This window comes from Pimephales promelas, chromosome 25 (genome assembly GCF_988280905.1).
Source record: "Pimephales promelas chromosome 25, fPimPro1.hap1.1, whole genome shotgun sequence".
Classification (NCBI taxonomy): domain Eukaryota; kingdom Metazoa; phylum Chordata; class Actinopteri; order Cypriniformes; family Leuciscidae; genus Pimephales; species Pimephales promelas.
The window spans coordinates 12981952-13008922 of record NC_142793.1 but is presented as its reverse complement, the minus strand read 5'-3'; the positions used below and the strand labels follow the sequence as shown (position 1 = coordinate 13008922).

At 39.9% G+C, this 26971-nt stretch overlaps 1 protein-coding gene across 1 annotated transcript in view; it reads right to left on the bottom strand.

Annotated features, from left to right (window-relative positions):
- muc5.2 (mucin 5.2) overlaps positions 1 to 26717 on the bottom strand; it is a 28133-nt gene extending 1416 nt beyond the window's left edge. Inside the window, exons 1-45 of the mRNA XM_089127633.1 lie at positions 26576 to 26717; positions 26411 to 26479; positions 25049 to 25081; positions 24641 to 24902; positions 24355 to 24466; positions 23816 to 23903; positions 23617 to 23696; positions 22617 to 22827; positions 22280 to 22405; positions 22066 to 22183; positions 21846 to 21984; positions 21561 to 21668; positions 21291 to 21360; positions 20990 to 21124; positions 19769 to 19936; positions 19575 to 19669; positions 19350 to 19479; positions 19005 to 19251; positions 18858 to 18898; positions 18677 to 18780; positions 18378 to 18529; positions 17574 to 17712; positions 17365 to 17475; positions 16986 to 17165; positions 16652 to 16891; positions 16315 to 16471; positions 16021 to 16152; positions 15577 to 15840; positions 7684 to 14244; positions 7414 to 7571; positions 7111 to 7285; positions 6749 to 6984; positions 6289 to 6472; positions 5030 to 5207; positions 4192 to 4376; positions 4033 to 4102; positions 3816 to 3928; positions 3692 to 3723; positions 2423 to 2570; positions 1378 to 1467; positions 1239 to 1279; positions 981 to 1100; positions 679 to 777; positions 454 to 573; positions 32 to 71 (exon numbers count right to left, since the gene is read on the bottom strand). Of these exons, the coding sequence (XP_088983759.1) occupies positions 32 to 71; positions 454 to 573; positions 679 to 777; positions 981 to 1100; positions 1239 to 1279; positions 1378 to 1467; positions 2423 to 2570; positions 3692 to 3723; positions 3816 to 3928; positions 4033 to 4102; positions 4192 to 4376; positions 5030 to 5207; positions 6289 to 6472; positions 6749 to 6984; positions 7111 to 7285; positions 7414 to 7571; positions 7684 to 14244; positions 15577 to 15840; positions 16021 to 16152; positions 16315 to 16471; positions 16652 to 16891; positions 16986 to 17165; positions 17365 to 17475; positions 17574 to 17712; positions 18378 to 18529; positions 18677 to 18780; positions 18858 to 18898; positions 19005 to 19251; positions 19350 to 19479; positions 19575 to 19669; positions 19769 to 19936; positions 20990 to 21124; positions 21291 to 21360; positions 21561 to 21668; positions 21846 to 21984; positions 22066 to 22183; positions 22280 to 22405; positions 22617 to 22827; positions 23617 to 23696; positions 23816 to 23903; positions 24355 to 24466; positions 24641 to 24902; positions 25049 to 25081; positions 26411 to 26479; positions 26576 to 26666 (12352 nt within the window). The 5' untranslated portion in view covers positions 26667 to 26717. The remainder of the gene's footprint in view (positions 1 to 31; positions 72 to 453; positions 574 to 678; positions 778 to 980; positions 1101 to 1238; positions 1280 to 1377; positions 1468 to 2422; positions 2571 to 3691; positions 3724 to 3815; positions 3929 to 4032; positions 4103 to 4191; positions 4377 to 5029; positions 5208 to 6288; positions 6473 to 6748; positions 6985 to 7110; positions 7286 to 7413; positions 7572 to 7683; positions 14245 to 15576; positions 15841 to 16020; positions 16153 to 16314; positions 16472 to 16651; positions 16892 to 16985; positions 17166 to 17364; positions 17476 to 17573; positions 17713 to 18377; positions 18530 to 18676; positions 18781 to 18857; positions 18899 to 19004; positions 19252 to 19349; positions 19480 to 19574; positions 19670 to 19768; positions 19937 to 20989; positions 21125 to 21290; positions 21361 to 21560; positions 21669 to 21845; positions 21985 to 22065; positions 22184 to 22279; positions 22406 to 22616; positions 22828 to 23616; positions 23697 to 23815; positions 23904 to 24354; positions 24467 to 24640; positions 24903 to 25048; positions 25082 to 26410; positions 26480 to 26575) is intronic.
- Between the last annotated feature and the right edge of the window lie 254 nt (positions 26718 to 26971).

The following is a 26971-nucleotide window of genomic DNA, read 5'->3' as shown; positions in this document are numbered from 1 at the left end:
AATAAATGGACGATAATTATGAGTAGCTTACAGATCTTGCAACACCCATCTGCATCATATCTCTCAGTTCCCTGTAAATATTAAAACAGACAGATTACAGAATTAGTGGAAAGTATACAAATCATGCATACAAAATGTTGAAGCTTATTATAAATAAGTTATCGGCGATGTAATGTGTGTGTATATATATTTATATATAGCTTCTGTTCTTTGATTGATTTCCAAGTGAAACAGGACATTAATTAAAGAAAAATGTTGGGTCGGGTTTGGTTTTATCAATTGGGAATTTGAAATAATGCATTGCTTATGAATAGTTCTTAATAATAAAAGGAAATGCAGTCAATTTCATATTTACTTAATTTAACTCTATTGACTCCCAACTAACTATTCAAATGCATACAGTTGACAGAGGCATGTTTTTACTATAAAGCGTACAGTATATATTTGACTTACAGCCTCACAGTCATCTGGATTAAAGTAAGGGCATTTTAGTGTTGTCTTCTCCGTTACAAACACGCCATTAATTTCACTGCAGGTAACATTCTCGCATTTGTAACTTTTCACTTCTCCAACCTAAAAGAAAAAAGGAAGACAGGCAACATGAAGGAAAAACTATGAAGGTTCATTGACTGGTGAAATAGACGGTTGAGGAAAAGTTTGAGAATATTTCAAATGTACTTGTAGAGTATGTGTGGTGTTGTCCGGTGCAGAATATATGCAGGCTTTTTGCTTGCATACTCCGCAGCATTCTCCTTCTTGTTCCACACGCTCAAAGCCCTTGGAGTGCAAAAATGGTACTTTAAATTTAATTTGTATCATAAGGAATCCATTTCTTGATCTTTTGAGATAACATGATGCATGCTGTTATGAAAACAACTAAAAATTTTTTAGCAATCAAAACTTTCTCCCAATCCAAATAGGCTATTGTTGGAGTTCAATCCTAATGTATTCGGATCACAAGAATAAATTGTAAATGTTACCTCAGTACAAGGTGTACAGACTTTCTTAACACATTTCACCGCAAGTAGTTGAGTCTGTGGGTCTTTATCCATTTGACAGTAACATTCTAAACAAGGCTCCGTAGGGATTTTAACTCCAGGCTAAAAAAGAAAATGAACCCATAATTACAGAAAAATATTTTTTTTTAATGGTGAAAAGCATATCATGTAATATGTAAAATGTCCCTTTTGTTGATGTTACCAATTGTACAGTATAAACACATGAACCCAGCAGCTCACCTGGTACTCAGAGTTATTGTGTACACAGACGTCTTTGGGCTCTAAATGGGGAAAAAAAAGTTGTTGTTTTTTAAAGTTGAACGAAATCATAAATTCCAAGTGTTGTAAAAGTAGTCTAGATATTAAATTTGAGATTTACCACAGGTTGGACAGCAATTGTTCTCGGGTATATCTGCTGATAACTCATATCCCACGTCACATTTCATAGAACACAGGCTGGTATCACACACTAAATGGGCAGAGGAGATGGGGAGTATTATTTAAATTATTATGAAAATATTTGTTGCATTTTAACAAGTTTGCAGCCGTGGCTCTAATGTGTTCACATGTTCAGATAGTATCTGCTCTTACACACAGTCTCAATAGCTACCTTTGTAAAGTTTCTAATAAATCTTCTACTAGATTTTTTTTCCACCAGGAATTGGAATTGTAAATCCAATTGTTGTCAATGGTTCCATTATGAGTTTCCATAAAGGAATTGAGGCAGACATGCATGCTGGTTTGCATTGGATTATAGAGGATGGCACTGCTTTTGACTGGGACATGGGACTGAAAGTTTTTCAGCTCTAATTATCGGTATGTTAACATCACCCTGCGGTCAGTTTAACACAGTCTCATCCCAAAAAGTCATATAACTGACGTCTTGGGACATATTTTGACCATACGTCAATATCCGCCTTTTTAGGGCCCCCTTAAACGTCGGTAGATGGCGATCCCGGGCCGTCATACAACTGACGCTTTACCTTTAACGACAGTTAGGTGACGGGTTAGGTTTAGGGTTAGGTTTAGGTCTGGGGTAGAGTTAGGATCCCATAACCTCATCTACCGACGTTTAAGGGGGCCCTAAAAAGGCGAATATTGACGTATGGTCAAAAGGCGTCCCAAAACGTCAGTTATATGATGTCTTGGGATGAGACCGGGTTGGTCAGTTACTGTTCATTCATTTGCTAGTTGGCTTTTGGTTAGCATTTTCTTCCCTTGCCTGAGTGGCTTAAGTGATGTTTCAGGAAAGTTGTTTCAGAGTTGGAGCTAGTTGTTGCATTTTGAAGAATGATTATGAACCTTGTTTTCCTTTAGTTGATGTATCATGCACCCGTAGACCAGAAATGTATATTAGGACAGGTTTTTTGTTGTCATGTTATTTAATTTAGTCTGTTTAGCTCTCTGATTGTCATTTTACTCACCACAGGTTGGACAGCAGTTTTCAATCACGCTTTTGTATTGGTGACCACAGGGCGTTATGGTCGGACAGTTCATAGGCTCTTGGACAACACCAAAGCTCTCACTGGAGCAACTGTATGTTGTACAGTTAACCGTCCATGTATCTCCAGGCTACAGGAGAGGAAATAAGGTGATAATAGTTAGATGCAAGTTGGGTTGATTGTGTTCAAATGCCATTTTAAATTTTGACTAAATGAGTGAAGTTTTTTTATACAGCTAATTGTATGAATTTCAGCATAATTTAGCTAGATGCTCTGCAATTTTTACAGAGTTTCAATCATATCTTGGTGGGACTAGAGGAGGGGTTCTTAACACTGGCCCTTGAGGTCCACTTTCCTGCAAAGTTTTGCTTCAACCCTGATCAAATACACCTAGACAAGCTAACCAAGGTCTTTAGGATCACTAGACGATGGCAAAAAATTGCCTTCTATAGACCTTATTCAGAGCAGCGCCATGACAGGTATGAAAGTGAGGCTGTGAGGGATAGACTTACCGTGTTTCCAATGGCATCCGCTGTAAAAAGCTGAATAAAGCGGCTAGATTACTTACAATTTTCCACAGCTTACATTGTCGGGAGTTTTTTGTCAACTGACATTTCTTGGAAAGATATTTTTCCAGTGTTTCATGAGCAGAACAATCCGAAAACACATTAAATAATAGTACAGCCCATTGAAGAGATGCAAGTCTATCCCTCACAGCCTCGCTTTCATTCTCATTAAAAATCAAAGATGGCGCTGCCGTGAATAAGGCGTATACCCTGAAATGGAGCACTATTTGAAGGGACAGCCATTTGTAGGACAGCCATGGTGTCAGAAACCATAGTGGACGTTATGGAGTGCTCTCATTCAATCCCACAATGCACCGCAATATTGAGTGTACAACTGATGTACGCTCAATGGATAGAAAATACCCACAATGCACTGTAAGAATTCCCGTGTTTGACTAGAATATGGCGCCCACGGCTAAAATCGATTTTCCATTTTGCAAACTGCTTGTCCAATGTGGCTACAGTGTCATATCATATCGGTATAAATCCCTTTCTTATTGATTATTAAATTGTTTGAATGTGATATGAGTGAATGAGGGTATAAGGGGCTATTTCGGCCACAGCCGTGGAAATCTGAAAGTGGACCTCGAGGGCCAACTTAACAACCCTTGGACTAGTCACTAGAGTTAAGTTCACAGTCATGTAAATAGTTTTACCTCTATTACTAGTACTAAAAGATACATACCTGTCTTGGTAATCCATCAGGGCCGATGCAATCTACATGCAGGGAATGCGAAATGTATCATCGAAAGTTTGACTTCAAGGCACATTAATATAACAAATATTATAAATTAAGTAATAATGCTTACCGCAAGTAGGTGTACACTTATCTGTTGTTGAACTAACTAGATATGTGTTGTTGGGACAGAAACAACCTTCCATGAATGTTCGATCATTCTCGCCCACAAACATCTCATTGTATCTAGTCGTAAACCAAGCGCATATTGCATGAAGATTGTTAATTTGGACAATTCAGTATTTTAATATTTGCAATTATCGATATGAATTGTTATAGAGAGTGGTTACCTTGTACTGCAGGTTTTTTCCACTTTTGGCCCACATGCCTTGTAGACTTTGTTATCGGCACATTTGTATGCTATTAACCAATGACAATCAAGAGATTTAGGATACTGTCAGATAAGAGATCCAAGATTGTGTCATGGTGGGTTCATTCTGCTCTCTTACCGCATAGCCCTTTGAGGTCGGCTGAGTTTCTCCAGTCCACACAGATAGACTTCTGGCCACATTGCTGTGCATAGGCCTCCACACTGGCACAGGCTATGGAGTCATTTTTCTTGTTGCACACATCATACTTACATGCCTCATAGTATTTTTGATAGGGGATGATGTCATGACAGCTCTTGAACAAACTGAACCAAAATACAGAAGTTTAGGGGAAAAAAATAAGTAGTATGTAAACTGAGGCATAACATGTATGATAGGACTACCAAACACAACAACAACAAAAAAGGTAATACCACCCAAAAATGACCTCTGAAATCTTTTCAAAACATTATTTAAAGTAAAGTGTGTAATTTCTGTACCATTTGATATTGCAATTTGTTTAAGTGGACTGGGCACAAAATCACATTGACTAACTACCATTTTGCTGACTAATGGTGGTGGATTGGCAGCGCAGTCTCATCCAAAGCTTTTGACCATACGTCAACATCCACCGTTTTAGGGTACCCTTTAAGGTCAGTTAGATGACGACAGACGTTATAGGATCCTAACCCTACCCCAGACCTAAACCTACCCCTAAACCTACCCCGTCACCTAACTGACGTTAAAGGTAAAGCGTCATTTGTATGACGTCCCAGGATCGTCGTTAAAGGGTACCCTAAAATGGCGGATGTTGACATATGGTCAAAAGACGTCCCAAGACATCAGTTATATGACGTCTTGGATGAGACTGTTTAGGATTGGTCATACATTTTTGCCATTGTTTTTGGTGAGACTAGTGTCAGAGAAATTCCCCAATTTCTGAAAATTGACAAAGTGATTGTTGTTTGCTTTTTCTTACTCGCTCTTGATGACCTCACAGCTTTGTGCTGCGCAAGCAGGAGGAGGTTCGGTTGGACGTGGTGTAGGGGTTTCACATCCTGGTGAGTCCGCCCACAGGGCTGCCATTTGCTCACAAGATTGGTCAATTGTTCCACCGGGACGTCTGCAGTCATTTGTGGCATCGTTGTCACAAACCCCTACAAATAAGGACAGCATTTCAGAATTTTAATTGACAGAAACACTAGACAGATTCTTTTTTAGGTACTTTTAATTTACAATTTTCTACAATGGAACATTCTAGATGATTTTAATATACTAGGCTAACACAAAGTAGGCTAATCCCTATTCCAAATCGGTCTTCCTATTTGAGAAAGTGGTAACACTTTATTTTACGACCCGCAAACAACTGTGTAAGTACACTGAAATTACGGTGTACGTTTCTGTAATTATAATGTACTTCTGTGTAGTTATAAGGGACAAATATGTTAAGTTTGGGGTAATAAAGGGGTAACAAGCAGATATACAAGCAAATTATTTAATTAGTTAAAAAATAACAGGTACCTATTCTGTTAATATATTCCAGGCAAAAATTGTACGTCTGTTGTTTATAAAACATATCACATTTCTGGCAAAATATGTTCTTGTGCAATGTTACAGGGTAATTTTGACAACTGTGGGTTAAAAATTAAACAAACACACACACACACACACACACACACACACACATATATATATATATATACTATGATAAAAATGTATTGGTATTTCTTACTAGATTACTTAATGTTAAGTCAAAATAATTTGTTTTTGCTATGATTTTAATTTAGACCTTACCATGTGGTAATAAGTACTTACCTTATCCCATTGAATTGCAATGACACTTAAATGTCATGGCAAATATACTGGGTAATTAAAAAGGTTTTTTGTTTGTTTGTTTGTTTGCTTTTGATAACAGTACCTTTCTCTGTAATTACAGTGCAAATAGTGTTGTGTCGTATTGCTACATATACCCCCTTGTTCTGCGTAGTTACTGGGTAAGTGTAACTCCTGCGGGCTGTAAATTAAAGTGGTGCTTGTTACCCCTTTTATTACCCAAAACTTAACATATTGTTCCCTTATACCTACACGGGAGTACACTATAGTTACAGAAACGTACACCGTAATTTCAGTGTACTTACACAGTTGTGTGCGGGTCGTAAAATAAAGTGTTACCGAGAAAGTTGTTGTTGAAGAAATACTGTTATATTTTTTGCAACAAGTGCACCAAACTGTACTTACCGCACTGTCCCTCTGTATTACCATGGAAGTAGGAGAACGGGAGATTGATCTCAAAACCTTGATGACTGACTAAAATTTCAGCTTTGATCTCATTGATGTTTAGAATAAGTGCCATGCCCGAGGTGGTAATTCTGAAGTCTTCATTAAAGAATGTTGGGACCTTTATGACATTATTGACATAGACCTGTAGGTGAAAAGGGTTTTTGAGTTGTAATGAATATTGACCCTTAGATTACATTTTTGCAGTTCTAGTGTAGGTGTTCTAGCAGTGTTAAGTAGGGCTGGGCATTTCAGTTCACAGACTTGCAATTAAATTAGATTAAATTCGACTCAATATTGATTCATTCGCATATGTCAGGTACAGTAAATGACAGAAAAAAATATCTCAACTAATGCTGTAAACTGATTTTTATTTCAAGAGTATTTGAATTTTGTGATCATATTTAGTTGTGACACTCACCTGCATTTCTGTATTGTTACTTGCTAGCTTGATTTCATAGGATTTGTACTTCACAATCACATACTCTGGGCAAGCGAAATTATTTGTAACTTCGCAATAATAGTTTTTAACATGGACACTGATATTGTATTTCGGAATGATTTCTCGGACCAACACATAGTCGCAGTTTCCTTTGAAAACATAATATGTTCCATCAAAAGTATTGTAATGAGGGTCACCCCAGCCACTGCATCGACCTGTTATTTCAGAAGACAAGTTAAACAATGTTCGTTAGTAAGGACAATGTTAGTTAATTGCTTAGTAGAACCATCATGATTAATATTAATTCAACATAAATTTTCTAGAGCATGGTTTAAACTCACATGGACACTCATACTTAGTGCAGCAGCCATTGTTATAATAAACCTTATCAGGTTTAAGTCCATTGACACATGTAGGTATAACAGAATCAGCTGGATCACACTGTACAGGGCTTGTGGTGACATCCCCATTTAAGCAGTTTTTAGTGATACATCCTTCATTCCACGACTCTCCATTCTGTTAAAGATTCCAAAAATATTGATGAACTGAGATTAATACAATTGACCTATCTTCAATTCAATTTGTAATTTAGCTGAAATTCAGTTTTTGAGAAATGTAAACTTTTCATGGACAATTTTTTTAACCTTTCTGTTGACATCTGTACAGTCATATGGAACAGTTGAAACTGGAATCGTAGTAGTCTGAGGACATGGTGTCTGTGTTATTTCACTAACACAACTGGAGTTGCAGTAAGCAAAGTAGCACCAGCCCGCTTTATCAGTTTTGTTGTAGATCACAGACTCTATAATTAGAATAACAGAATATGCATCATTGAAATGCTTAAAATTGTTCATGGATTCACAATCACAAAACAGTATGAAAAAATTTGAAAATGTCATTCATGTATTACTTACCAGGTGGGAATGTTTGATTTGCATATGTGCAATGACAGCTCGTTGTGATGATAATTTGAGGTGCTGTGGTATGTATCATTTCAGTTGTTGATTCTGTATGCACCGTGAACATTGGTTCTGTTGTGAAAAGAGTTGATGTAACAAATGTTGTAGTTGGTGGCGTTTCTGTTCCTGTGGGAGGTGGAGATTCTGTAGATGGTGTTTCAGCAGTAACAGCAGTAGTAGAAATTTCAGGTGCTGTTGGTGTCGGTGGAGCAGCAGTTGTTGTAGCTGTTGATGGTGTTTCTGTTCCTGTGGGAGGTGGAGATTCTGTAGATGGTGTTTCAGCAGTAACAGCAGTAGTAATTTCAGGTGCTGTTGGTGTTGGTGGAGCAGCAGTTGTTGTAGCTGTTGATGGTGTTTCTGTTCCTGTGGGAGGTGGAGATTCTGTATATGGTGTTTCAGCAGTAACAGCAGTAGTAGAAATTTCAGGTGCTGTTGGTGTCGGTGGAGCAGCAGTTGTTGTAGCTGTTGATGGTGTTTCTGTTCCTGTGGGAGGTGGAGATTCTGTAGATGGTGTTTCAGCAGTAACAGCAGTAGTAATTTCAGGTGCTGTTGGTGTCGGTGGAGCAGCAGTTGTTGTAGCTGTTGATGGTGTTTCTGTTTCTGTGGGAGGTGGAGATTCTGTAGATGGTGTTTCAGTAGTAACAGCAGTAGTAATTCCAGGTGATGTAGGTGTTGGTGGAGCAGCAGTTGTTGTAGCTGTTGATGGCGTTTCTGTTCCTGTGGGAGGTGGAGATTCTGTAGATGGTGTTTCAGCAGTAACAGCAGTAGTAGAAATTTCAGGTGCTGTTGGTGTCGGTGGAGCAGCAGTTGTTGTAGCTGTTGATGGTGTTTCTGTTCCTGTGGGAGGTGGAGATTCTGTAGATGGTGTTTCAGCAGTAACAGCAGTAGTAATTTCAGGTGCTGTTGGTGTTGGTGGAGCAGCAGTTGTTGTAGCTGTTGATGGTGTTTCTGTTCCTGTGGGAGGTGGAGATTCTGTAGATGGTGTTTCAGTAGTAACAGCAGTAGTAGAAATTTCAGGTGCTGTTGGTGTTGGTGGAGCAGCAGTTGTTGTAGCTGTTGATGGCGTTTCTGTTCCTGTGGGAGGTGGAGATTCTGTAGATGGTGTTTCAGCAGTAACAGCAGTAGTAGAAATTTCTGGTGCTGTTGGTGTCGGTGGAGCAGCAGTTGTTGTAGCTGTTGATGGTGTTTTTGTTTCTGTGGGAGGTGGAGATTCTGTAGATGGTGTTTCAGCAGTAACAGCAGTAGTAATTTCAGGTTCTGTTGGTGTTGGTGGAGCAGCAGTTGTTGTAGCTGTTGATGGTGTTTCTGTTCCTGTGGGAGGTGGAGATTCTGTAGATGGTGTTTCAGTAGTAACAGCAGTAGTAATTCCAGGTGATGTAGGTGTTGGTGGAGCAGCAGTTGTTGTAGCTGTTGATGGCGTTTCTGTTCCTGTGGGAGGTGGAGATTCTGTAGATGGTGTTTCAGCAGTAACAGCAGTAGTAGAAATTTCAGGTGCTGTTGGTGTCGGTGGAGCAGCAGTTGTTGTAGCTGTTGATGGTGTTTCTGTTCCTGTGGGAGGTGGAGATTCTGTAGATGGTGTTTCAGCAGTAACAGCAGTAGTAATTTCAGGTGCTGTTGGTGTTGGTGGAGCAGCAGTTGTTGTAGCTGTTGATGGTGTTTCTGTTCCTGTGGGAGGTGGAGATTCTGTAGATGGTGTTTCAGTAGTAACAGCAGTAGTAGAAATTTCAGGTGCTGTTGGTGTTGGTGGAGCAGCAGTTGTTGTAGCTGTTGATGGCGTTTCTGTTCCTGTGGGAGGTGGAGATTCTGTAGATGGTGTTTCAGCAGTAACAGCAGTAGTAGAAATTTCAGGTGCTGTTGGTGTCGGTGGAGCAGCAGTTGTTGTAGCTGTTGATGGTTTTTCTGTTTCTGTGGGAGGTGGAGATTCTGTAGATGGTGTTTCAGCAGTAACAGCAGTAGTAATTTCAGGTGCTGTTGGTGTTGGTGGAGCAGCAGTTGTTGTAGCTGTTGATGGTGTTTCTGTTCCTGTGGGAGGTGGAGATTCTGTAGATGGTGTTTCAGCAGTAACAGCAGTAGTAATTTCAGGTTCTTTTGGTGTTGGTGGAGCAGCAGTTGTTGTAGCTGTTGATGGTGTTTCTGTTCCTGTGGGAGGTGGAGATTCTGTAGATGGTGTTTCAGCAGTAACAGCAGTAGTAATTTCAGGTGCTGTTGGTGTTGGTGGAGCAGCAGTTGTTGTAGCTGTTGATGGTGTTTCTGTTCCTGTGGGAGGTGGAGATTCTGTAGATGGTGTTTCAGTAGTAACAGCAGTAGTAATTCCAGGTGATGTAGGTGTTGGTGGAGCAGCAGTTGTTGTAGCTGTTGATGGCGTTTCTGTTCCTGTGGGAGGTGGAGATTCTGTAGATGGTGTTTCAGCAGTAACAGCAGTAGTAGAAATTTCAGGTGCTGTTGGTGTCGGTGGAGCAGCAGTTGTTGTAGCTGTTGATGGTGTTTCTGTTCCTGTGGGAGGTGGAGATTCTGTAGATGGTGTCTCAGCAGTAACAGCAGTAGTAATTTCAGGTGCTGTTGGTGTTGGTGGAGCAGCAGTTGTTGTAGCTGTTGATGGTGTTTCTGTTCCTGTGGGAGGTGGAGATTCTGTAGATGGTGTTTCAGTAGTAACAGCAGTAGTAGAAATTTCAGGTGCTGTTGGTGTTGGTGGAGCAGCAGTTGTTATAGCTGTTGATGGCGTTTCTGTTCCTGTGGGAGGTGGAGATTCTGTAGATGGTGTTTCAGCAGTAACAGCAGTAGTAGAAATTTCAGGTGCTGTTGGTGTCGGTGGAGCAGCAGTTGTTGTAGCTGTTGATGGTGTTTCTGTTCCTGTGGGAGGTGGAGATTCTGTAGATGGTGTTTCAGCAGTAACAGCAGTAGTAATTTCAGGTGCTGTTGGTGTTGGTGGAGCAGCAGTTGTTGTAGCTGTTGATGATGTTTCTGTTCCTGTGGGAGGTGGAGATTCTGTAGATGGTGTTTCAGCAGTAACAGCAGTAGTGATTCCAGGTGATGTAGGTGTTGGTGGAACAGCAGTTGTTGTAGCTGTTGATGGCGTTTCTATTCCTGTGGGAGGTGGAGATTCTGTAGATGGTGTTTCAGCAGTAACAGCAGTAGTGATTCCAGGTGATGTAGGTGTTGGTGGAACAGCAGTTGTTGTAGCTGTTGATGGTGTTTCTGTTTCTGTGGGAGGTGGAGATTCTGTAGATGGTGTTTCAGCAGTAACAGCAGTAGTAATTTCAGGTTCTGTTGGTGTTGGTGGAGCAGCAGTTGTTGTAGCTGTTGATGGTGTTTCTGTTCCTGTGGGAGGTGGAGATTCTGTAGATGGTGTTTCAGCAGTAACAGCAGTAGTAATTTCAGGTGCTGTTGGTGTTGGTGGAGCAGCAGTTGTTGTAGCTGTTGATGGTGTTTCTGTTCCTGTGGGAGGTGGAGATTCTGTAGATGGTGTTTCAGTAGTAACAGCAGTAGTAATTCCAGGTGATGTAGGTGTTGGTGGAGCAGCAGTTGTTGTAGCTGTTGATGGCGTTTCTGTTCCTGTGGGAGGTGGAGATTCTGTAGATGGTGTTTCAGCAGTAACAGCAGTAGTAGAAATTTCAGGTGCTGTTGGTGTCGGTGGAGCAGCAGTTGTTGTAGCTGTTGATGGTGTTTCTGTTCCTGTGGGAGGTGGAGATTCTGTAGATGGTGTCTCAGCAGTAACAGCAGTAGTAATTTCAGGTGCTGTTGGTGTTGGTGGAGCAGCAGTTGTTGTAGCTGTTGATGGTGTTTCTGTTCCTGTGGGAGGTGGAGATTCTGTAGATGGTGTTTCAGTAGTAACAGCAGTAGTAGAAATTTCAGGTGCTGTTGGTGTTGGTGGAGCAGCAGTTGTTGTAGCTGTTGATGGCGTTTCTGTTCCTGTGGGAGGTGGAGATTCTGTAGATGGTGTTTCAGCAGTAACAGCAGTAGTAGAAATTTCAGGTGCTGTTGGTGTCGGTGGAGCAGCAGTTGTTGTAGCTGTTGATGGTGTTTCTGTTCCTGTGGGAGGTGGAGATTCTGTAGATGGTGTTTCAGCAGTAACAGCAGTAGTAATTTCAGGTGCTGTTGGTGTTGGTGGAGCAGCAGTTGTTGTAGCTGTTGATGGTGTTTCTGTTCCTGTGGGAGGTGGAGATTCTGTAGATGGTGTTTCAGTAGTAACAGCAGTAGTAATTCCAGGTGATGTAGGTGTTGGTGGAGCAGCAGTTGTTGTAGCTGTTGATGGCGTTTCTGTTCCTGTGGGAGGTGGAGATTTTGTAGATGGTGTTTCAGCAGTAACAGCAGTAGTAGAAATTTCAGGTGCTGTTGGTGTCGGTGGAGCAGCAGTTGTTGTAGCTGTTGATGGTGTTTCTGTTCCTGTGGGAGGTGGAGATTCTGTAGATGGTGTCTCAGCAGTAACAGCAGTAGTAATTTCAGGTGCTGTTGGTGTTGGTGGAGCAGCAGTTGTTGTAGCTGTTGATGGTGTTTCTGTTCCTGTGGGAGGTGGAGATTCTGTAGATGGTGTTTCAGTAGTAACAGCAGTAGTAGAAATTTCAGGTGCTGTTGGTGTTGGTGGAGCAGCAGTTGTTGTAGCTGTTGATGGCGTTTCTGTTCCTGTGGGAGGTGGAGATTCTGTAGATGGTGTTTCAGCAGTAACAGCAGTAGTAGAAATTTCAGGTGCTGTTGGTGTCGGTGGAGCAGCAGTTGTTGTAGCTGTTGATGGCGTTTCTGTTCCTGTGGGAGGTGGAGATTCTGTAGATGGTGTTTCAGCAGTAACAGCAGTAGTAATTTCAGGTGCTGTTGGTGTTGGTGGAGCAGCAGTTGTTGTAGCTGTTGATGATGTTTCTGTTCCTGTGGGAGGTGGAGATTCTGTAGATGGTGTTTCAGCAGTAACAGCAGTAGTGATTCCAGGTGATGTAGGTGTTGGTGGAACAGCAGTTGTTGTAGCTGTTGATGGCGTTTCTGTTCCTGTGGGAGGTGGAGATTCTGTAGATGGTGTTTCAGCAGTAACAGCAGTAGTGATTCCAGGTGATGTAGGTGTTGGTGGAACAGCAGTTGTAGTTGCAGTTGATGGTGTTTCTGTTCCTGTGGGAGGTGGAGATTCTGTAGATGGTGTTTCAGCAGTAACAGCAGTAGTAATTTCAGGTGCTGTTGGTGTTGGTGGAACAGCAGTTGTAGTAGCTGTTGATGGTGTTTCTGTTCCTGTCGGAGGTGATGTTTCGATAAATGGTGTTGGAACAGTAACAGCAGTAGTAGAAATTTCAGATGCTGTTGGTGTCGGTGGGGCAGCAGTTGTTGTAGCTGTTGATGGTGTTTCTGTTCCTGTTGGAGGTGGAGATTCTGTAGATGGTGTTTCAGTAGTAACAGCAGTAGTAGAAATTTCAGGTGCTGTTGGTGTTGGTGGAGCAGCAGTTGTTGTAGCTGTTGATGGCGTTTCTGTTCCTGTGGGAGGTGGAGATTCTGTAGATGGTGTTTCAGCAGTAACAGCAGTAGTAGAAATTTCAGGTGATGTAGGTGTCGGTGGAGCAGGAATTGTTGTAGCTGTTGATGGCGTTTCTGTTCCTGTGGGAGGTGGAGATTCTGTAGATGGTGTTTCAGCAGTAACAGCAGTAGTGATTCCAGGTGATGTAGGTGTTGGTGGAACAGCAGTTGTTGTAGCTGTTGATGGTGTTTCTGTTCGTGTTGGTGGTGGAGATTCTGTAGATGGTGTTTCAGCAGTAACAGCAGTAGTGATTGCAGGTGATGTAGGTGTTGGTGGAACAGCAGTTGTTGTAGCTGTTGATGGTGTTTCTGTTCCTGTGGGAGGTGATGTTTCAATAAATGGTGTTGGAGCAGTAACAGCAGTAGTAGAAATTTCAGGTGATGTAGGTGTTGGTGGAACAGCAGTTGTTGTAGCTGTTGATGGTGTTTCTGTTCCTGTGGGAGGTGGAGATTCTGTAGATGGTGTTTCAGCAGTAACAGCAGTAGTGATTCCAGGTGATGTAGGTGTTGGTGGAACAGCAGTTGTTGTAGCTGTTGATGGTGTTTCTGTTCCTGTGGGAGGTGGAGATTCTGTAGATGGTGTTTCAGCAGTAACAGCAGTAGTGATTCCAGGTGATGTAGGTGTTGGTGGAACAGCAGTTGTAGTTGCAGTTGATGGTGTTTCTGTTCCTGTGGGAGGTGGAGATTCTGTAGATGGTGTTTCAGTAGTAACAGCAGCAGTGATTCCAGGTGATGTAGGTGTAGGTGGAACAGCAGTTGTAGTTGCAGTTGATGGTGTTTCTGTTCCTGTGGGAGGTGGAGATTCTGTAGATGGTGTTTCAACAGTAACAGCAGTAGTGATTCCAGGTGATGTAGGTGTTGGTGGAACAGCAGTTGTTGTAGCTGTTGATGGTGTTTCTGTTCCTGTGGGAGGTGGAGATTCTGTAGATGGTGTTTCAGCAGTAACAGCAGTAGTGATTCCAGGTGATGTAGGTGTTGGTGGAACAGCAGTTGTAGTTGCAGTTGATGGTGTTTCTGTTCCTGTGGGAGGTGGAGATTCTGTAGATGGTGTTTCAGCAGTAACAGCAGTAGTGATTCCAGGTGATGTAGGTGTTGGTGGAACAGCAGTTGTTGTAGCTGTTGATGGTGTTTCTGTTCCTGTGGGAGGTGGAGATTCTGTAGATGGTGTTTCAGCAGTAACAGCAGTAGTGATTCCAGGTGATGTAGGTGTTGGTGGAACAGCAGTTGTTGTAGCTGTTGATGGTGTTTCTGTTCCTGTGGGAGGTGGAGATTCTGTAGATGGTGTTTCAGCAGTAACAGCAGTAGTGATTCCAGGTGATGTAGGTGTTGGTGGAACAGCAGTTGTAGTTGCAGTTGATGGTGTTTCTGTTCCTGTGGGAGGTGGAGATTCTGTAGATGGTGTTTCAGTAGTAACAGCAGCAGTGATTCCAGGTGATGTAGGTGTTGGTGGAACAGCAGTTGTTGTAGCTGTTGATGGTGTTTCTGTTCCTGTGGGAGGTGGAGATTCTGTAGATGGTGTTTCAGCAGTAACAGCAGTAGTGATTCCAGGTGATGTAGGTGTTGGTGGAACAGCAGTTGTAGTTGCAGTTGATGGTGTTTCTGTTCCTGTGGGAGGTGGAGATTCTGTTGATGGTGTTTCAGTAGTAACAGCAGTAGTGATTCCAGATGATGTAGATGTTGGTGGAGCAGCAGTTGTTGTAGCTGTTGATGGTGTTTCTGTTCCTGTGGGAGGTGGAGATTCTGTTGATGGTGTTTCAGTAGTAACAGCAGCAGTGATTCCAGGTGATGTAGGTGTTGGTGGAACAGCAGTTGTTGTAGCTGTTGATGGTGTTTCTGTTCCTGTGGGAGGTGGAGATTCTGTAGATGGTGTTTCAGTAGTAACAGCAGCAGTGATTCCAGGTGATATAGGTGTTGGTGGAACAGCAGTTGTTGTAGCTGTTGGTGGTGTTTCTGTTCCTGTGGGAGGTGGAGATTCTGTAGATGGTGTTTCAGCAGTAACAGCAGTAGTGATTCCAGGTGATGTAGGTGTTGGTGGAACAGCAGTTGTAGTTGCAGTTGATGGTGTTTCTGTTCCTGTGGGAGGTGGAAATTCTGTTGATGGTGTTTCAGTAGTAACAGCAGTAGTGATTCCAGGTGATGTAGATGTTGGTGGAGCAGCAGTTGTTGTAGCTGTTGATGGTGTTTCTGTTCCTGTGGGAGGTGGAGATTCTGTAGATGGTGTTTCAGCAGTAATACTAGTAGTAATTCCAGGTGATGTTGGTGGAACAGCAGTTGTAGTTGCTGTAGGCATTTTTGGTGTTGTTAGTGTTACTGTAGTAGGTGCTGAAGTGAAAATCTGGGTGGTCGGTATTGTGATTGTTGTTTTAGTAGTTTGTGGTGGAGTTGTGAAAGTGAATGGCGTAGTTGTTGTCATGCATTTTGTAATAGTTCTTACTATCGTGCCATTAGATCCACATAGAGCAGTAAAACATGTTCCATTCCCATCTGTGGTATCGTACACCACATCTCCGGTAGTATATATCTTCCCATCATAGGTACACAGAGAAACACATTCTGCCTCTGTAACACATTTCCTGGTGTCCTCCCTCAAAAATGGCCTGTCTGAAGGGCACTGAGGAAAACACCCTAGGAGTATAATAAAAGGCCAGATTGAATAAACAAGACCCACACATTTCTTTTGTCTCAATGTTTCTTGACTATAGAATAGAACCTGATTTTGCAGTTTGGACTACAATTGCCCTAAGTATTATTTTATTCAATTCTGTACAAAAGCTTGTTTTCAAAGTTTTAAAGAATATTCCATACCCTCCAGGAGAGGAATTTGATTAGAGCAGGTTCCTGCTGGGTTTCTGCAAGTTTTCATGCAGGTCGATCCACAAGCTTTGTAGTGCCACTCGCATTCCTTTTGAGGGTTGTTGTAGTACTCACAGAATAAAGCTGCAAGAACAACCAATTCAGTCAGCAGTATGACAAAGTTAATAGGAGATCAAACAATAGAAGGTAATGAGTTTTGATAGACCTAGACAAAATCTAAGGGTGCACATTTTGTGTGGATTTCTGAATGCAATAAATACATTTTCTAACAGTATTGGGACTTACGGCAAATGTTTGGACTCCTCCATGCCACACAAGCTCCTTTTTTACGGCATTCAGCAGCATAAGCTGCCACTGCAGTACAGAAACAATCACAGTCACCTCCGCTGTCACATGCACAGGTGTCCCTTACACAGGCATCATAGTATGGGGCAGGGGCCACCTAGAGACAGGAAAGTCAGTAGAACCTTTAGGGTAACCGGTTGTATGTGCTATGCTAAAATGTAAAATGGTACGATTATTTTGTTTGTTTCATGCATGGAACCAACAAAGGCTGACCATTCAAAGAAAATCCAGAAGACCAACAACTTTCTGAATTCACAAAGTATATAATTTTACATACACGTGAATGGCAGTCTGTAAAGACAGGGCTTGTGATGATGCTGCATTGTTTGATAGCCCAGGCACTCCGATGTGGATTTTGTTCACATGGGTTCATCAAGGTACTCATTTCTGGACAGCTGGGATTCACCTTCCAACTATTCCCAAATGCCACTGCATCAGTCACCTCTTCTCCATCGTGCTTTACAAAGTCATTGTTCGCATTACCATCAAAGTTTCCACACAGTCCACACACCTTGCCCTGTAATGGAGATCATGTGTATGTTAAGGTAAGAGAATGAACAGGAACGTGTACAGGATGATTGTGTGTTTGTGAATGCAGGGGTAATGCTTACCTTAAATTTAGGATGGAGTTGGAGCATCAGACTCGTTTTATTGTCCCAGATTAAGTTCAAAAGGCCTTTGACCTCTATGACATTGTATATCCCAGCTGTATGGATTTGATATTGATATTCAGTGCCATTGCTTTCAACAACTTTAATCCCATTCTCTTCGGATAAAACCAACTTGTATCTCTGCAGGATTTAAAACGTCATTGAAATGAAGTTCTCCACAAATAACTGGATATAACTCTCTCATGATGTTATGATGACATCGATGACTTAGGTTTTGAATGTAATTGTTTCTACATGTCCATCCTCATGTCTATATTCTACATTTTACAATACTATTATACTCAACTCAAGCTGATTTTGAGCTATGAAATAACCTCACCCCAAAAAAGAGATTGATGGACTTGGAGCAAATGGTGCTGCTGCTGCCACAGGGAATGTTCTCTGTGACCAGGCGTAAAGAATACGGACTCTGTTCTTGATTGCAGTAATCCTAGAGGGGTTGCACAAATGAATTGTGTGTCAGGTTAGAATTGTACTTTATTTTCTTCTTCTTAAATTAGGCAAGAACCCAAATTGATAAAAACATACGTGGGCTAAGGTGTGTTCACAGTCTCCGTGGAAGGAATATTTCCTGCCATCAAAAGTCTTGAAATGGCCGTCGCCAAAGACGGTACAGGTGCCGTAACACTCTTTATCTGTACAACTCCACATCCCGTTTATGCACGTGCTGAAATATAAACAGCAATTCACAAATGAACCCTTGGATGTACAGTCATTACCAGCTTTTTTCTTTCTTACCTCCCATTTTGGGTGACAATTTAAAGTAGTTGTAAAGTACATTACAAGTTTTGACAATTTCTTATTGTTTTGTGCAGAGAAAAATTAGCGCACACTTGGTGATGGTGTAGCTGTAACATTCTCTCCTATTTCTAGGGCTGGGTATCGTTCAAACAATTTCGGTACCGATACCTTGATTTCGATACCGGTTCCTGAACGATACTTTTTTCGATACCAATTTTATAAAATCCAGATACAAGATTACATACTGCACTGTCAAGTGCTTTGTCATATTACTCGTGGTTCCGGACTTTGCAGCAATTATTTTGCGACAAATATTGCATCGCACGCAGTTGGCATCAAGCCTCGAGAAATGTAGCCACACTTTAGATCTTTTCAACGTCTTCTTCAGGGGGTTGGTTCACGTGAACCAACGTGGGCGCAACCGCGTAAACTATTGTTTGTATTGGCTCACTGACGTTGCCGAGTTAACCCCTTAGGTATCGAAATCTAGTACCAAACAAGAAGTCGTTTTTCGATACTTGGTAGTACCGAGGCAAAAAAAGTACCGAACTCGGTACCCAGCCCTACCTATTTCCATCAATGCCGACTCACCAGGTGTTACAGTCCTGCTGAACTTGGTCCCCAGGAGAATAGGAGACTCCGTTGTGGGTACAATTGCATTTTTCCCTCTCCACACACCCACCATTGCCATCAGCCAGAAGGCCGTCTGGACACATACACCCTGATACACACCCTGTGCTCACCTATAGGCAGAACAAAGTGAGAAGGTCCAGCAGTGTTAACCCTCCTTATTTTCAATGCTCTGTTTTTACAAATCCATGTGTGGCAATCAAAACCATGTAAACTTTTTTTTTAGAAATGTCAGGTATGCTTTCCCAATCCAAACTCACGCAGTTGTTTAGGTCTTGGTTTTGACATGTCCTTTGACATTCTGTTCCCTTTTTTCCAGGTTCATAATTTGAGCATTTGAAGAAGACCATCGGAGCCACGCAGTCTACAAACACAACAGGCACATAGATGGGAAACTTCATCATACCATTGATAACTTGAGTAGTGGAATTTGCAACTTACCTTCTGGACTGGAGCAATGCAATTTGCCAAGGTTACAGGTGCTGTAATATGACAAAATTGTACAAGTCAGTATTTCCTAATGGTCATCAAGTGTTATCATTCATATTCTGCCAACAATCCATTGGGTATGAAATAAGGAACTCATACCATGCTTCACCATCTATGTAGGATACTCCTGATGACTCTATGACCTTGTCACCTTTGTAACAAGGACACTGGTCAGCATGTACACAGCTGCCGGCTTCATTGAGGTATGTTCCCTCAGGACAGACACAGCCATCTACAGGTGTGAAGGACCCTTGACAGGTGTTATCTTGTACACTGAGAGAGCGGCAGGTGCTTCCACAGCTGGTCACTCCGTAAGAGTACTTCATGTTTCCTGAACACTCGGATACTGAGCACAGATAAACACATTTTTATTATCATTCATTGTTTCATTTCCAAATCAACAAAATATAATTCAAATTCAGTACATGAACGAAATGTTCTCACCACAGGGGTCTGAATCCATCCAGCCCTGGAGAATGACTCCTTTGGCAGCACATGCGTGGGCATACGTGGACACGGCCGCACACATACACTTCCTAATATCTGCACACTTGCAGGTGTCATAGACACACAACTACAAAGGATGAAACCCAGATTCAGTTATATTTCATTCATACATATACAGTTCATTTTAGAGAAAAGTGTGAAATTCTGTGCAAAAACACTCACTAGGTAGTAAGTCTCAGGACATATTTCTGAATGACATTGGGAGAAGGTGCCATTTGGGTTTGTGAGACGGGAACACCAGTCTTTAGCAAGGGTCCCTGAATGGAAAGAATATAGACTTGACATAGTTCTGTAATATTTGCAACATATGATTATTTGTTATTGTTATTTCTTAATGTTTGCAATAATATGTATACCTGTGTCCACACTCAGACTACAGGGGTTGTCAAAAGTGTTTTCAAGATCTGGACAGCTGTATGGGTTTTTCTTCCAAAAGTTGACAAAAGTTATCGGTGTGCCCTCTATGATGCCTGATTCTGTTTTAAAGTCATCTGTTTGGATGTCGTTATAGTTTCCACAGAGACCTGAAATAAGCAATGTGTAGAATTAAAAATAGCGAATGAATTATAGACATTGTATAAATCGTTAATTATGTACAGATATATTTTTAAAAGGTTCTTTCTTAAAGGAGTCAAACGCATTATTTTGTATTACACTCTGGGGCTGTTGAATGCTTGAATCTGATTGGTTTATGAACATTCTAAGATGTGCAATTATTTTCAGGGATAGTACGTCTAAACTAGTTCCAGGCAGGTCTTGACCGCATTACAGTTCTATATCACTTCGACAAATGATTTTAGTACTTTCAAAGGTCTTTACAGGTTACAACAGCAGAAAAACCAAAACCCACAACAACACTGACAAATGAAATAGATATAGTAAACAATAGTATAAAACCAACAAATTATTTCCATGTGTTTTGCTAAAGAATTACATGTTATTATGTACGGACAACACATACTCTTTCTTCCATTCTCTCTGCACTCAATGCACACACGTACTGACTCTGTACATACTCACTCACACATACTCTCTCTCTCTCTCTCTCTCTCTCTCTCTCTCTCTCTCTCTCTCTCTCTCTCTCTCTCTCTCTTTCTTTCTAATAACTGCTTTAATAAATTGCATTAGTCTGTTATCAGTGGCTCAATTCTCTGTTACTACCTCTAAAATGACGTTTTGGACTTGGCAATGGAGGCTTCGGATTAGATGTGTAGGAAATTTGTCTTACACACAAGAGCGTTTTAAAAGAGAAAAACCTGAAAACTGTCTTGAAATACATCATCTGAACAATGTTTTGTGGTGTGGTAATGTAGTTTAGTTTTACAACAAAAATGTGTAGTTGTATAACTAAAAGTTGTACATTTTTAATAAGCGGAAACATTTACTGTGGGTCATTGAATTATTCGCTTCGGGTGTGCATAATTTTTCTAATAATTCAACGCCCCGTCAATTATTACTTACTTAATATATGTTTTAACTATTGGGCAGTTTAGTATATTATAGTTTTATAAATTACAATTTCACTTCTTCTACCTTCTGTAGCAAAAGTGGATTCTAATCACTTTTTGACAACTTACCGCTCATTTTTCCTTTCTCCTTAGTGCTGGCTACTATATACAACTGCATGACTGGAGCCAACTGGATCTCTAGACGAAGACTCTTCATATCAGCAATAATGAAGGAGGAGGAGGGCTGGAAGATGCTCACAGGACCTGAGACAACAACATAGGTGGTTAGGATACAAAACAACTAGTCAACAATGACTTTTGTTAATGCTACATTTGAAAAATAGAGCTTTGGGTTTTTCAGAGAAAAACTATATCAATTTTATTGTTAACATGCTTTAAATAGAAAAGTTCCCCATTTTGGATAACCCACCTTCGGTAGCAGGAAGCTTTAATGGGCTGTTTCCATTTAGTGTGACATCTCCAGTAGAGGAAAAACGAATCTGTTTTACACATAAAACAACAAAAAGAAAACTAAATCATGTTTTGTAAGTCCATCTTGGAGGATGTTGTAGAAGTATGCGGTATGTTCTGTTTACTATGCTGAAAGTAAGTGAGCTATTCTAGTGCTGTTCTCCCAGAAAAAGTTTATTGGTTATTTTAGGATACAAAATGATGAAAAACATGCAAACCCAGTACTTACAGTGGTCCCCGAGATGACAAGAGTCACTGAATTTAGACATGTGTCTGTTCGGGCCGGATCACACTTTTCCAGGTTTCCCACAACAGCAATATCACTGTCATTAGAATGCTGGAATAAAAAAAGGACGGTAAGAACCTCCAAATGATATGTAATAATATAAATTATCATATCCATACTGATTGTTATACAGTATAATAAACTGTGCGGATAAGAGTACAAGTGAAGACTTTCATTGATCTCGCCCTGACAGAAAATATCTGTGGATCATCTGATATCCTGACAGACCTTAGTGAGGATGTAGTCACAGTTCCCGCTGAAGGTGAAGCTCTTGCCATCATAAGTGGTGACGTGAGACCCTCCCACAACAGAGCAGATTCCGGGACATTCCAGGTGTGTACAGGTCCAGTGTCCCGCGTCACACACACTGGCACAGAACACTTCAGTGTTAGCATGAGGGTAAATGTATATGAATTTAAATTAAAAATATTTAAATAAAAATTTTTACCATTTTTTACAAGCTTGTTGGTAAGACTCTCCTGATTGATATAGTGTGCCATTGTGATCACATGGGCACTGGTTCACAGGAACACATCCACTCTGACCAATGTCGTCTTCAACGGTGCCTTTTTTCAAAAAGAAAGCATGATACCATTTATTTTCAGAATGAAAAAAAAAAAAACAGTCTTTAAAGCACATCTCTTGATATTGTGTGAAATTACCTTCAGGGCAGAAACAGCCGTCCACACAGTGTTCGTTGCACATTAGAGTTGCGGTTGGATCTTTGCAGGTGTTCTTGCACGGACTTCCACACTCCAGGTATTGCATGTTTAGAGGACATGTCTTTGCTGCTCCACAGAATAAGAATAATTATTATATCAAACACACACTGTACATCAGGACTGTATGCTGGACCCATAAATTCAGTCAAATGTGTCCAAACTAGTAGTGTATGTATATTGGGTTTTAAACCATTATTTATTTATTTTTAATCATACTCATGCATTCATTTAATCCTGAGCTGATTTTATTCCCACTGGTTTCTTTTCTGATACTCACGGCAGAGCTGCTCTGTCCTCCATGTTCCTGGATTTCCTCCAGCATGTGTGCACTGTCGTGAAATCTCCGTGAGTGTGTTGCAGAGACAGTCGTAATTGCCGTAACATTGACACAGGTCGTTCACACAGGCCTCTTCAAATGAACCCATGTTCATCACATTGTAACAGTCGCTAAACCCTGGACTGCTGAGATACTGCTGGCAAACACTTGTCTAGGGGGAAAAATTGAAAATTTAAAGTAGTAGTTCACTTTAAAAAAAAAAAACTTTTGCTGATAATTTACCCACCCCCTTGTCATCCAAGATGTCCATGTCAGTCTTTCTTCAGTCGAAAAGAAATTAAGGTTTTTGATGAAAACATTCCAGGATTTTACTCCATATAATGGACTTCAATGGGAACCAAACGGTTCAAGGTCCAAAAGACAGTTTCAGTGCACGTTCGTGACGCTCCTGTCCGAACTCGTTCATCAAAATGAAGGAGTCATTTGGTTCATTCAACGAATGAAATGAACAAATTGACTCGGAAAAAGATTCATTCATTTTGATGATCACAGAACAGAGCAAGACGAGCATTTCTGCTTATAAAACTTTTTTTTTTAAATGAGCGATCGTTTCGCTTGATAAGACCCTTATTCATCATCTGGAATCATTTAAAGCCCTTTGAACAGTTTGCACTGAAACTGTCTTTTGGACCTTGAACTGTTTGGTTCCCATTGAAGTCCATGATATGGAGAAAAATCCTGGAATGTTTTCATCAAAAACCTTAATTTCTTTTCGACTGAAGAAAGAAAGACATGGACATATTGGATGACATGGGGGTGAGTAAACTATCAGCAAAAGTTTGTTTTTTAAAAGTGAACTACTCCTTTAAGAGTATAATTAACCAATGTTGAAAATTAAAAATTTGAAAAAATGATTGAATGCCCAATCAGGTAAAACAAACGTATTATATCAGTCCAAAATCTGGTAAAATGATTCTAAAACTCCTGATTTGTCTCATACCTGGTTGCACTGATCCCTGGGTGGAAGTTTAACGTCCTCGCAGGATTCGGTTGGTGTGGACACCTTCCATCTGGCTGGACCTGAGGGGGATTTAGCTGGTTAAAGTCTATGTACTGTATATACAGTGATCAGGTGTTTAGATTTAGTCTGGCATTCAAAAAAATCGGTAAAGGTAATTTGATCAAAACATCATGTTTACCGTTTTCAGAAATATCATCATTCTTGTTGCCGTTGTAGTTTCCACAGAGTCCACAGGTCTGACCTCGGTACTTCTCTGCAAGTTCAATCTAGAGAACATCATATTATAAAATAATGTCAGTGATGCAACAAATACAGTTTATTTTCTTCGAATTTGTCTGTCATAATGTTTGTTTATGGCAGTACAAACACACTTATTAAAATCAACATTGAGCTGTCAGATACCTGTTGGTTCACCGTGGCTTACTTAGGCGATTAATATTTGCTTAATGATCTGTAGAACTGATATCCTGTTTGATGTTTAATTTTCCTAGTCTTAGTTTATTGTGTGCAAACAAATATAGTGGCATTAAAGGGTGTGTGTGATTTCATTATAGGCTTATGGATTCAACTTGACTCATTCTGAAGAAGAACCTGCACGAAAACTCTGCTTTGTTTTTCTTTACCGCTATCAACAGATTACATCAAATCAGTTTTACAGTTTGGCTCATAATCTCACTGTATTACAGTAAAGGGCAAGATAATAATGTTAAATCATACCAATATAGAGTTGTCCTCTTCCCAAAAGACAGTCAATCCATATTTGGAGATCTTAATACTTGTTTGACTTCCCTCGATTTTAAGTCCATTCTGATTGATTGGAACAGACACGCTGTAAGAAAAAGTGTAAGAAGCTTCAGTTAAACATATTTGTGTATAAGTAATTGTAGAAGATTTTAGGTGCTGTCTGGAAACTGTCCTTCACCAGTGTTGTCTCTTAATTAATATGAGTTTATGAAAGCTGCACATTGCAGAAGTTACTCATGTAAAAACAAGTTCAACTCACGCCTGATTGTCCATAGTGATGTCGCCGTTAGTGATTTTGATGACTGTCCCTTCCAGCTTTATTGAGACTGTGCTAAAAGTGATTGAGTCATTCACAGTCTCTCTTTGCATTTGGATGTTAAAGTCAGATGGTGTTTCACACATCACCGCCAGAACGTAGTTGCACGTGTCTGGCACTTGAAAGAAATTCCCATCAAATGTCTTGAAGTGGAAATTTCCCCATGTGCTGCAGATCGTGGACTGATGATCAGGATTCACTTCACCTAAACCAAGAGGGAATGTTGATTAAAATAAGTTTATAAATGTAAAACTCTTTGGTAAAAACTTTCAGTAAGCAAAAATATACAATTTACTTTCCTAAAGTGTAAAAACTGTACAAACTGATGCTTTAAAATATGTTTTTAAATACCTTTTGTTACCATAACAGTCGTAGTGGTGAAAACTAAATATAAAAGACAAAAATGAAAACAATCAAATCATTTTCCTTCTCATTTAAAGTTTTGCATATGCCTTTATTTTACAGTGTCATTGTTTCATATGTTACACTGTAAAAAAATATTGTTGGTTTAACTTAAAAAAAATGAAGTAACCTGGTTGCCTTAAAAATTTAAGTTCATTGAAATGGAAAAATTGAGTTAATACAATTAAGGAGATTGATTTACTCATCAGAAACTCACAATATTATGTTATCTGATCCAGATCAATTATTTAAGTTGATTTGACAAAAGAAAAAATGTTGTGAGTACAAATCATGAACATGTTTTTTTTTTACATAAAATTAATTAATAACTATAAATTACATTCAACTAACCCTAAACCAAACCCCAATAGTAAGTGCATGTAGTTAATTATATTACTCAGAACTTATAATGAAAGTGTAACAAAGACATAACCCTTTATTTTAAGGTGTCTGTTACAGTGTAAATAACACATTAATGTACTAACTGATAATAATGCACTTAGGATAAGGGTTATATGCATGTAATTATGCATAATGTATAGTCAATAGCAAGGACACCGTAAAATAATATGTAACTAATACATTTACTGACTGAATAGAAGTAATAATGTCTTTATGCATATGAACATGTTGTTACTGAACAATATGTCCTGAATAATGTGTGTTTATAGTAAAAGTTTACATCATAATTATTACTTTATTCACAATTAGAAACACTATATGTTTAAAAGTTCAATTTTCTATTCCATAATTAGTGTTACAATTGTCTTTGAACCATAGTAAAAGTCTTGTAAGGTTATGATTTATTATCATTCGTATTAAGTTTTTTTATGTAAAATGTTACATTTTTGAAATTCTGAGAAAAATACAGTAACACTTTAGTTTAGGGTCCAATTTCTTGCTGTTAAATAGTTTCTTAATAGCGTGCATATTTTGGCTGTATATATTAGTACAAAGCGCATATTAATACCTTATTCTGCATTGCCCATATTCTATATCCCACAATCATACCCAATACCTACAGTTAACTTAACAACTACCTTACTAACTATTAGTACACTTTTATACCTCAAAATATTTTTTTCCCAGACAGAGAGAACAGTTTTTCTAACTTATTTATTTCAGCGATGGTAAATTTACACCTAAATATTTGATACATAGGCCTAATAATTGAATATATTTTATTGACTTTATGTTTTAAGGTATACTTGTTGTGGAATGTGACATCTATTAATGTATTTGGTACATTACAAATCTACACAATACATATACATACATAATACATACATGTAAAGACAATTCAATATTTACCTGGTGTTGTTGTTGGCGGCCAGGTAAAGTCCATAGGATTTTCCATGTCTGCATAATCTCCCATAAAGTCTTTAAACAGAGATTTATTTTGGATGTTCATTTTAAGAATTTTGAGCTTTTCTTACATTTGTTTTTTTTTGTTTTTTTCAGTTGTAGTCTACTTACCTGCTTGTACGGACTGCAGCCCGACCAATAGGACGACCCATCTCAGCATCCACTTCTGGGACATCCTCACAGTCCCCGTGGAAACATCCATCCTCAAGAGCTAATGTGAGCTGTTTGTCAGCACTTTTCTATTTATAATGACTATCAGTTTGCTTTGGAGGAATTTGTGATCAGAGGGTGGACCTCATAGCTTGAATTTGGCCTTGGGCTTGGTAGATACTTGAAACAAATAAATATTTAATGTCTTCTTTGGTGTTTGAGACTAAACAAACTTCAACTGAATGATGAGAACCAAATTCTGTCACACAATGATTCATTCATCGCTTGTTTGAATTGGGCTGTACAAGGATGTGACTCTTGACTCATCCACACTAAGAAATATAAATCATTTAGCTA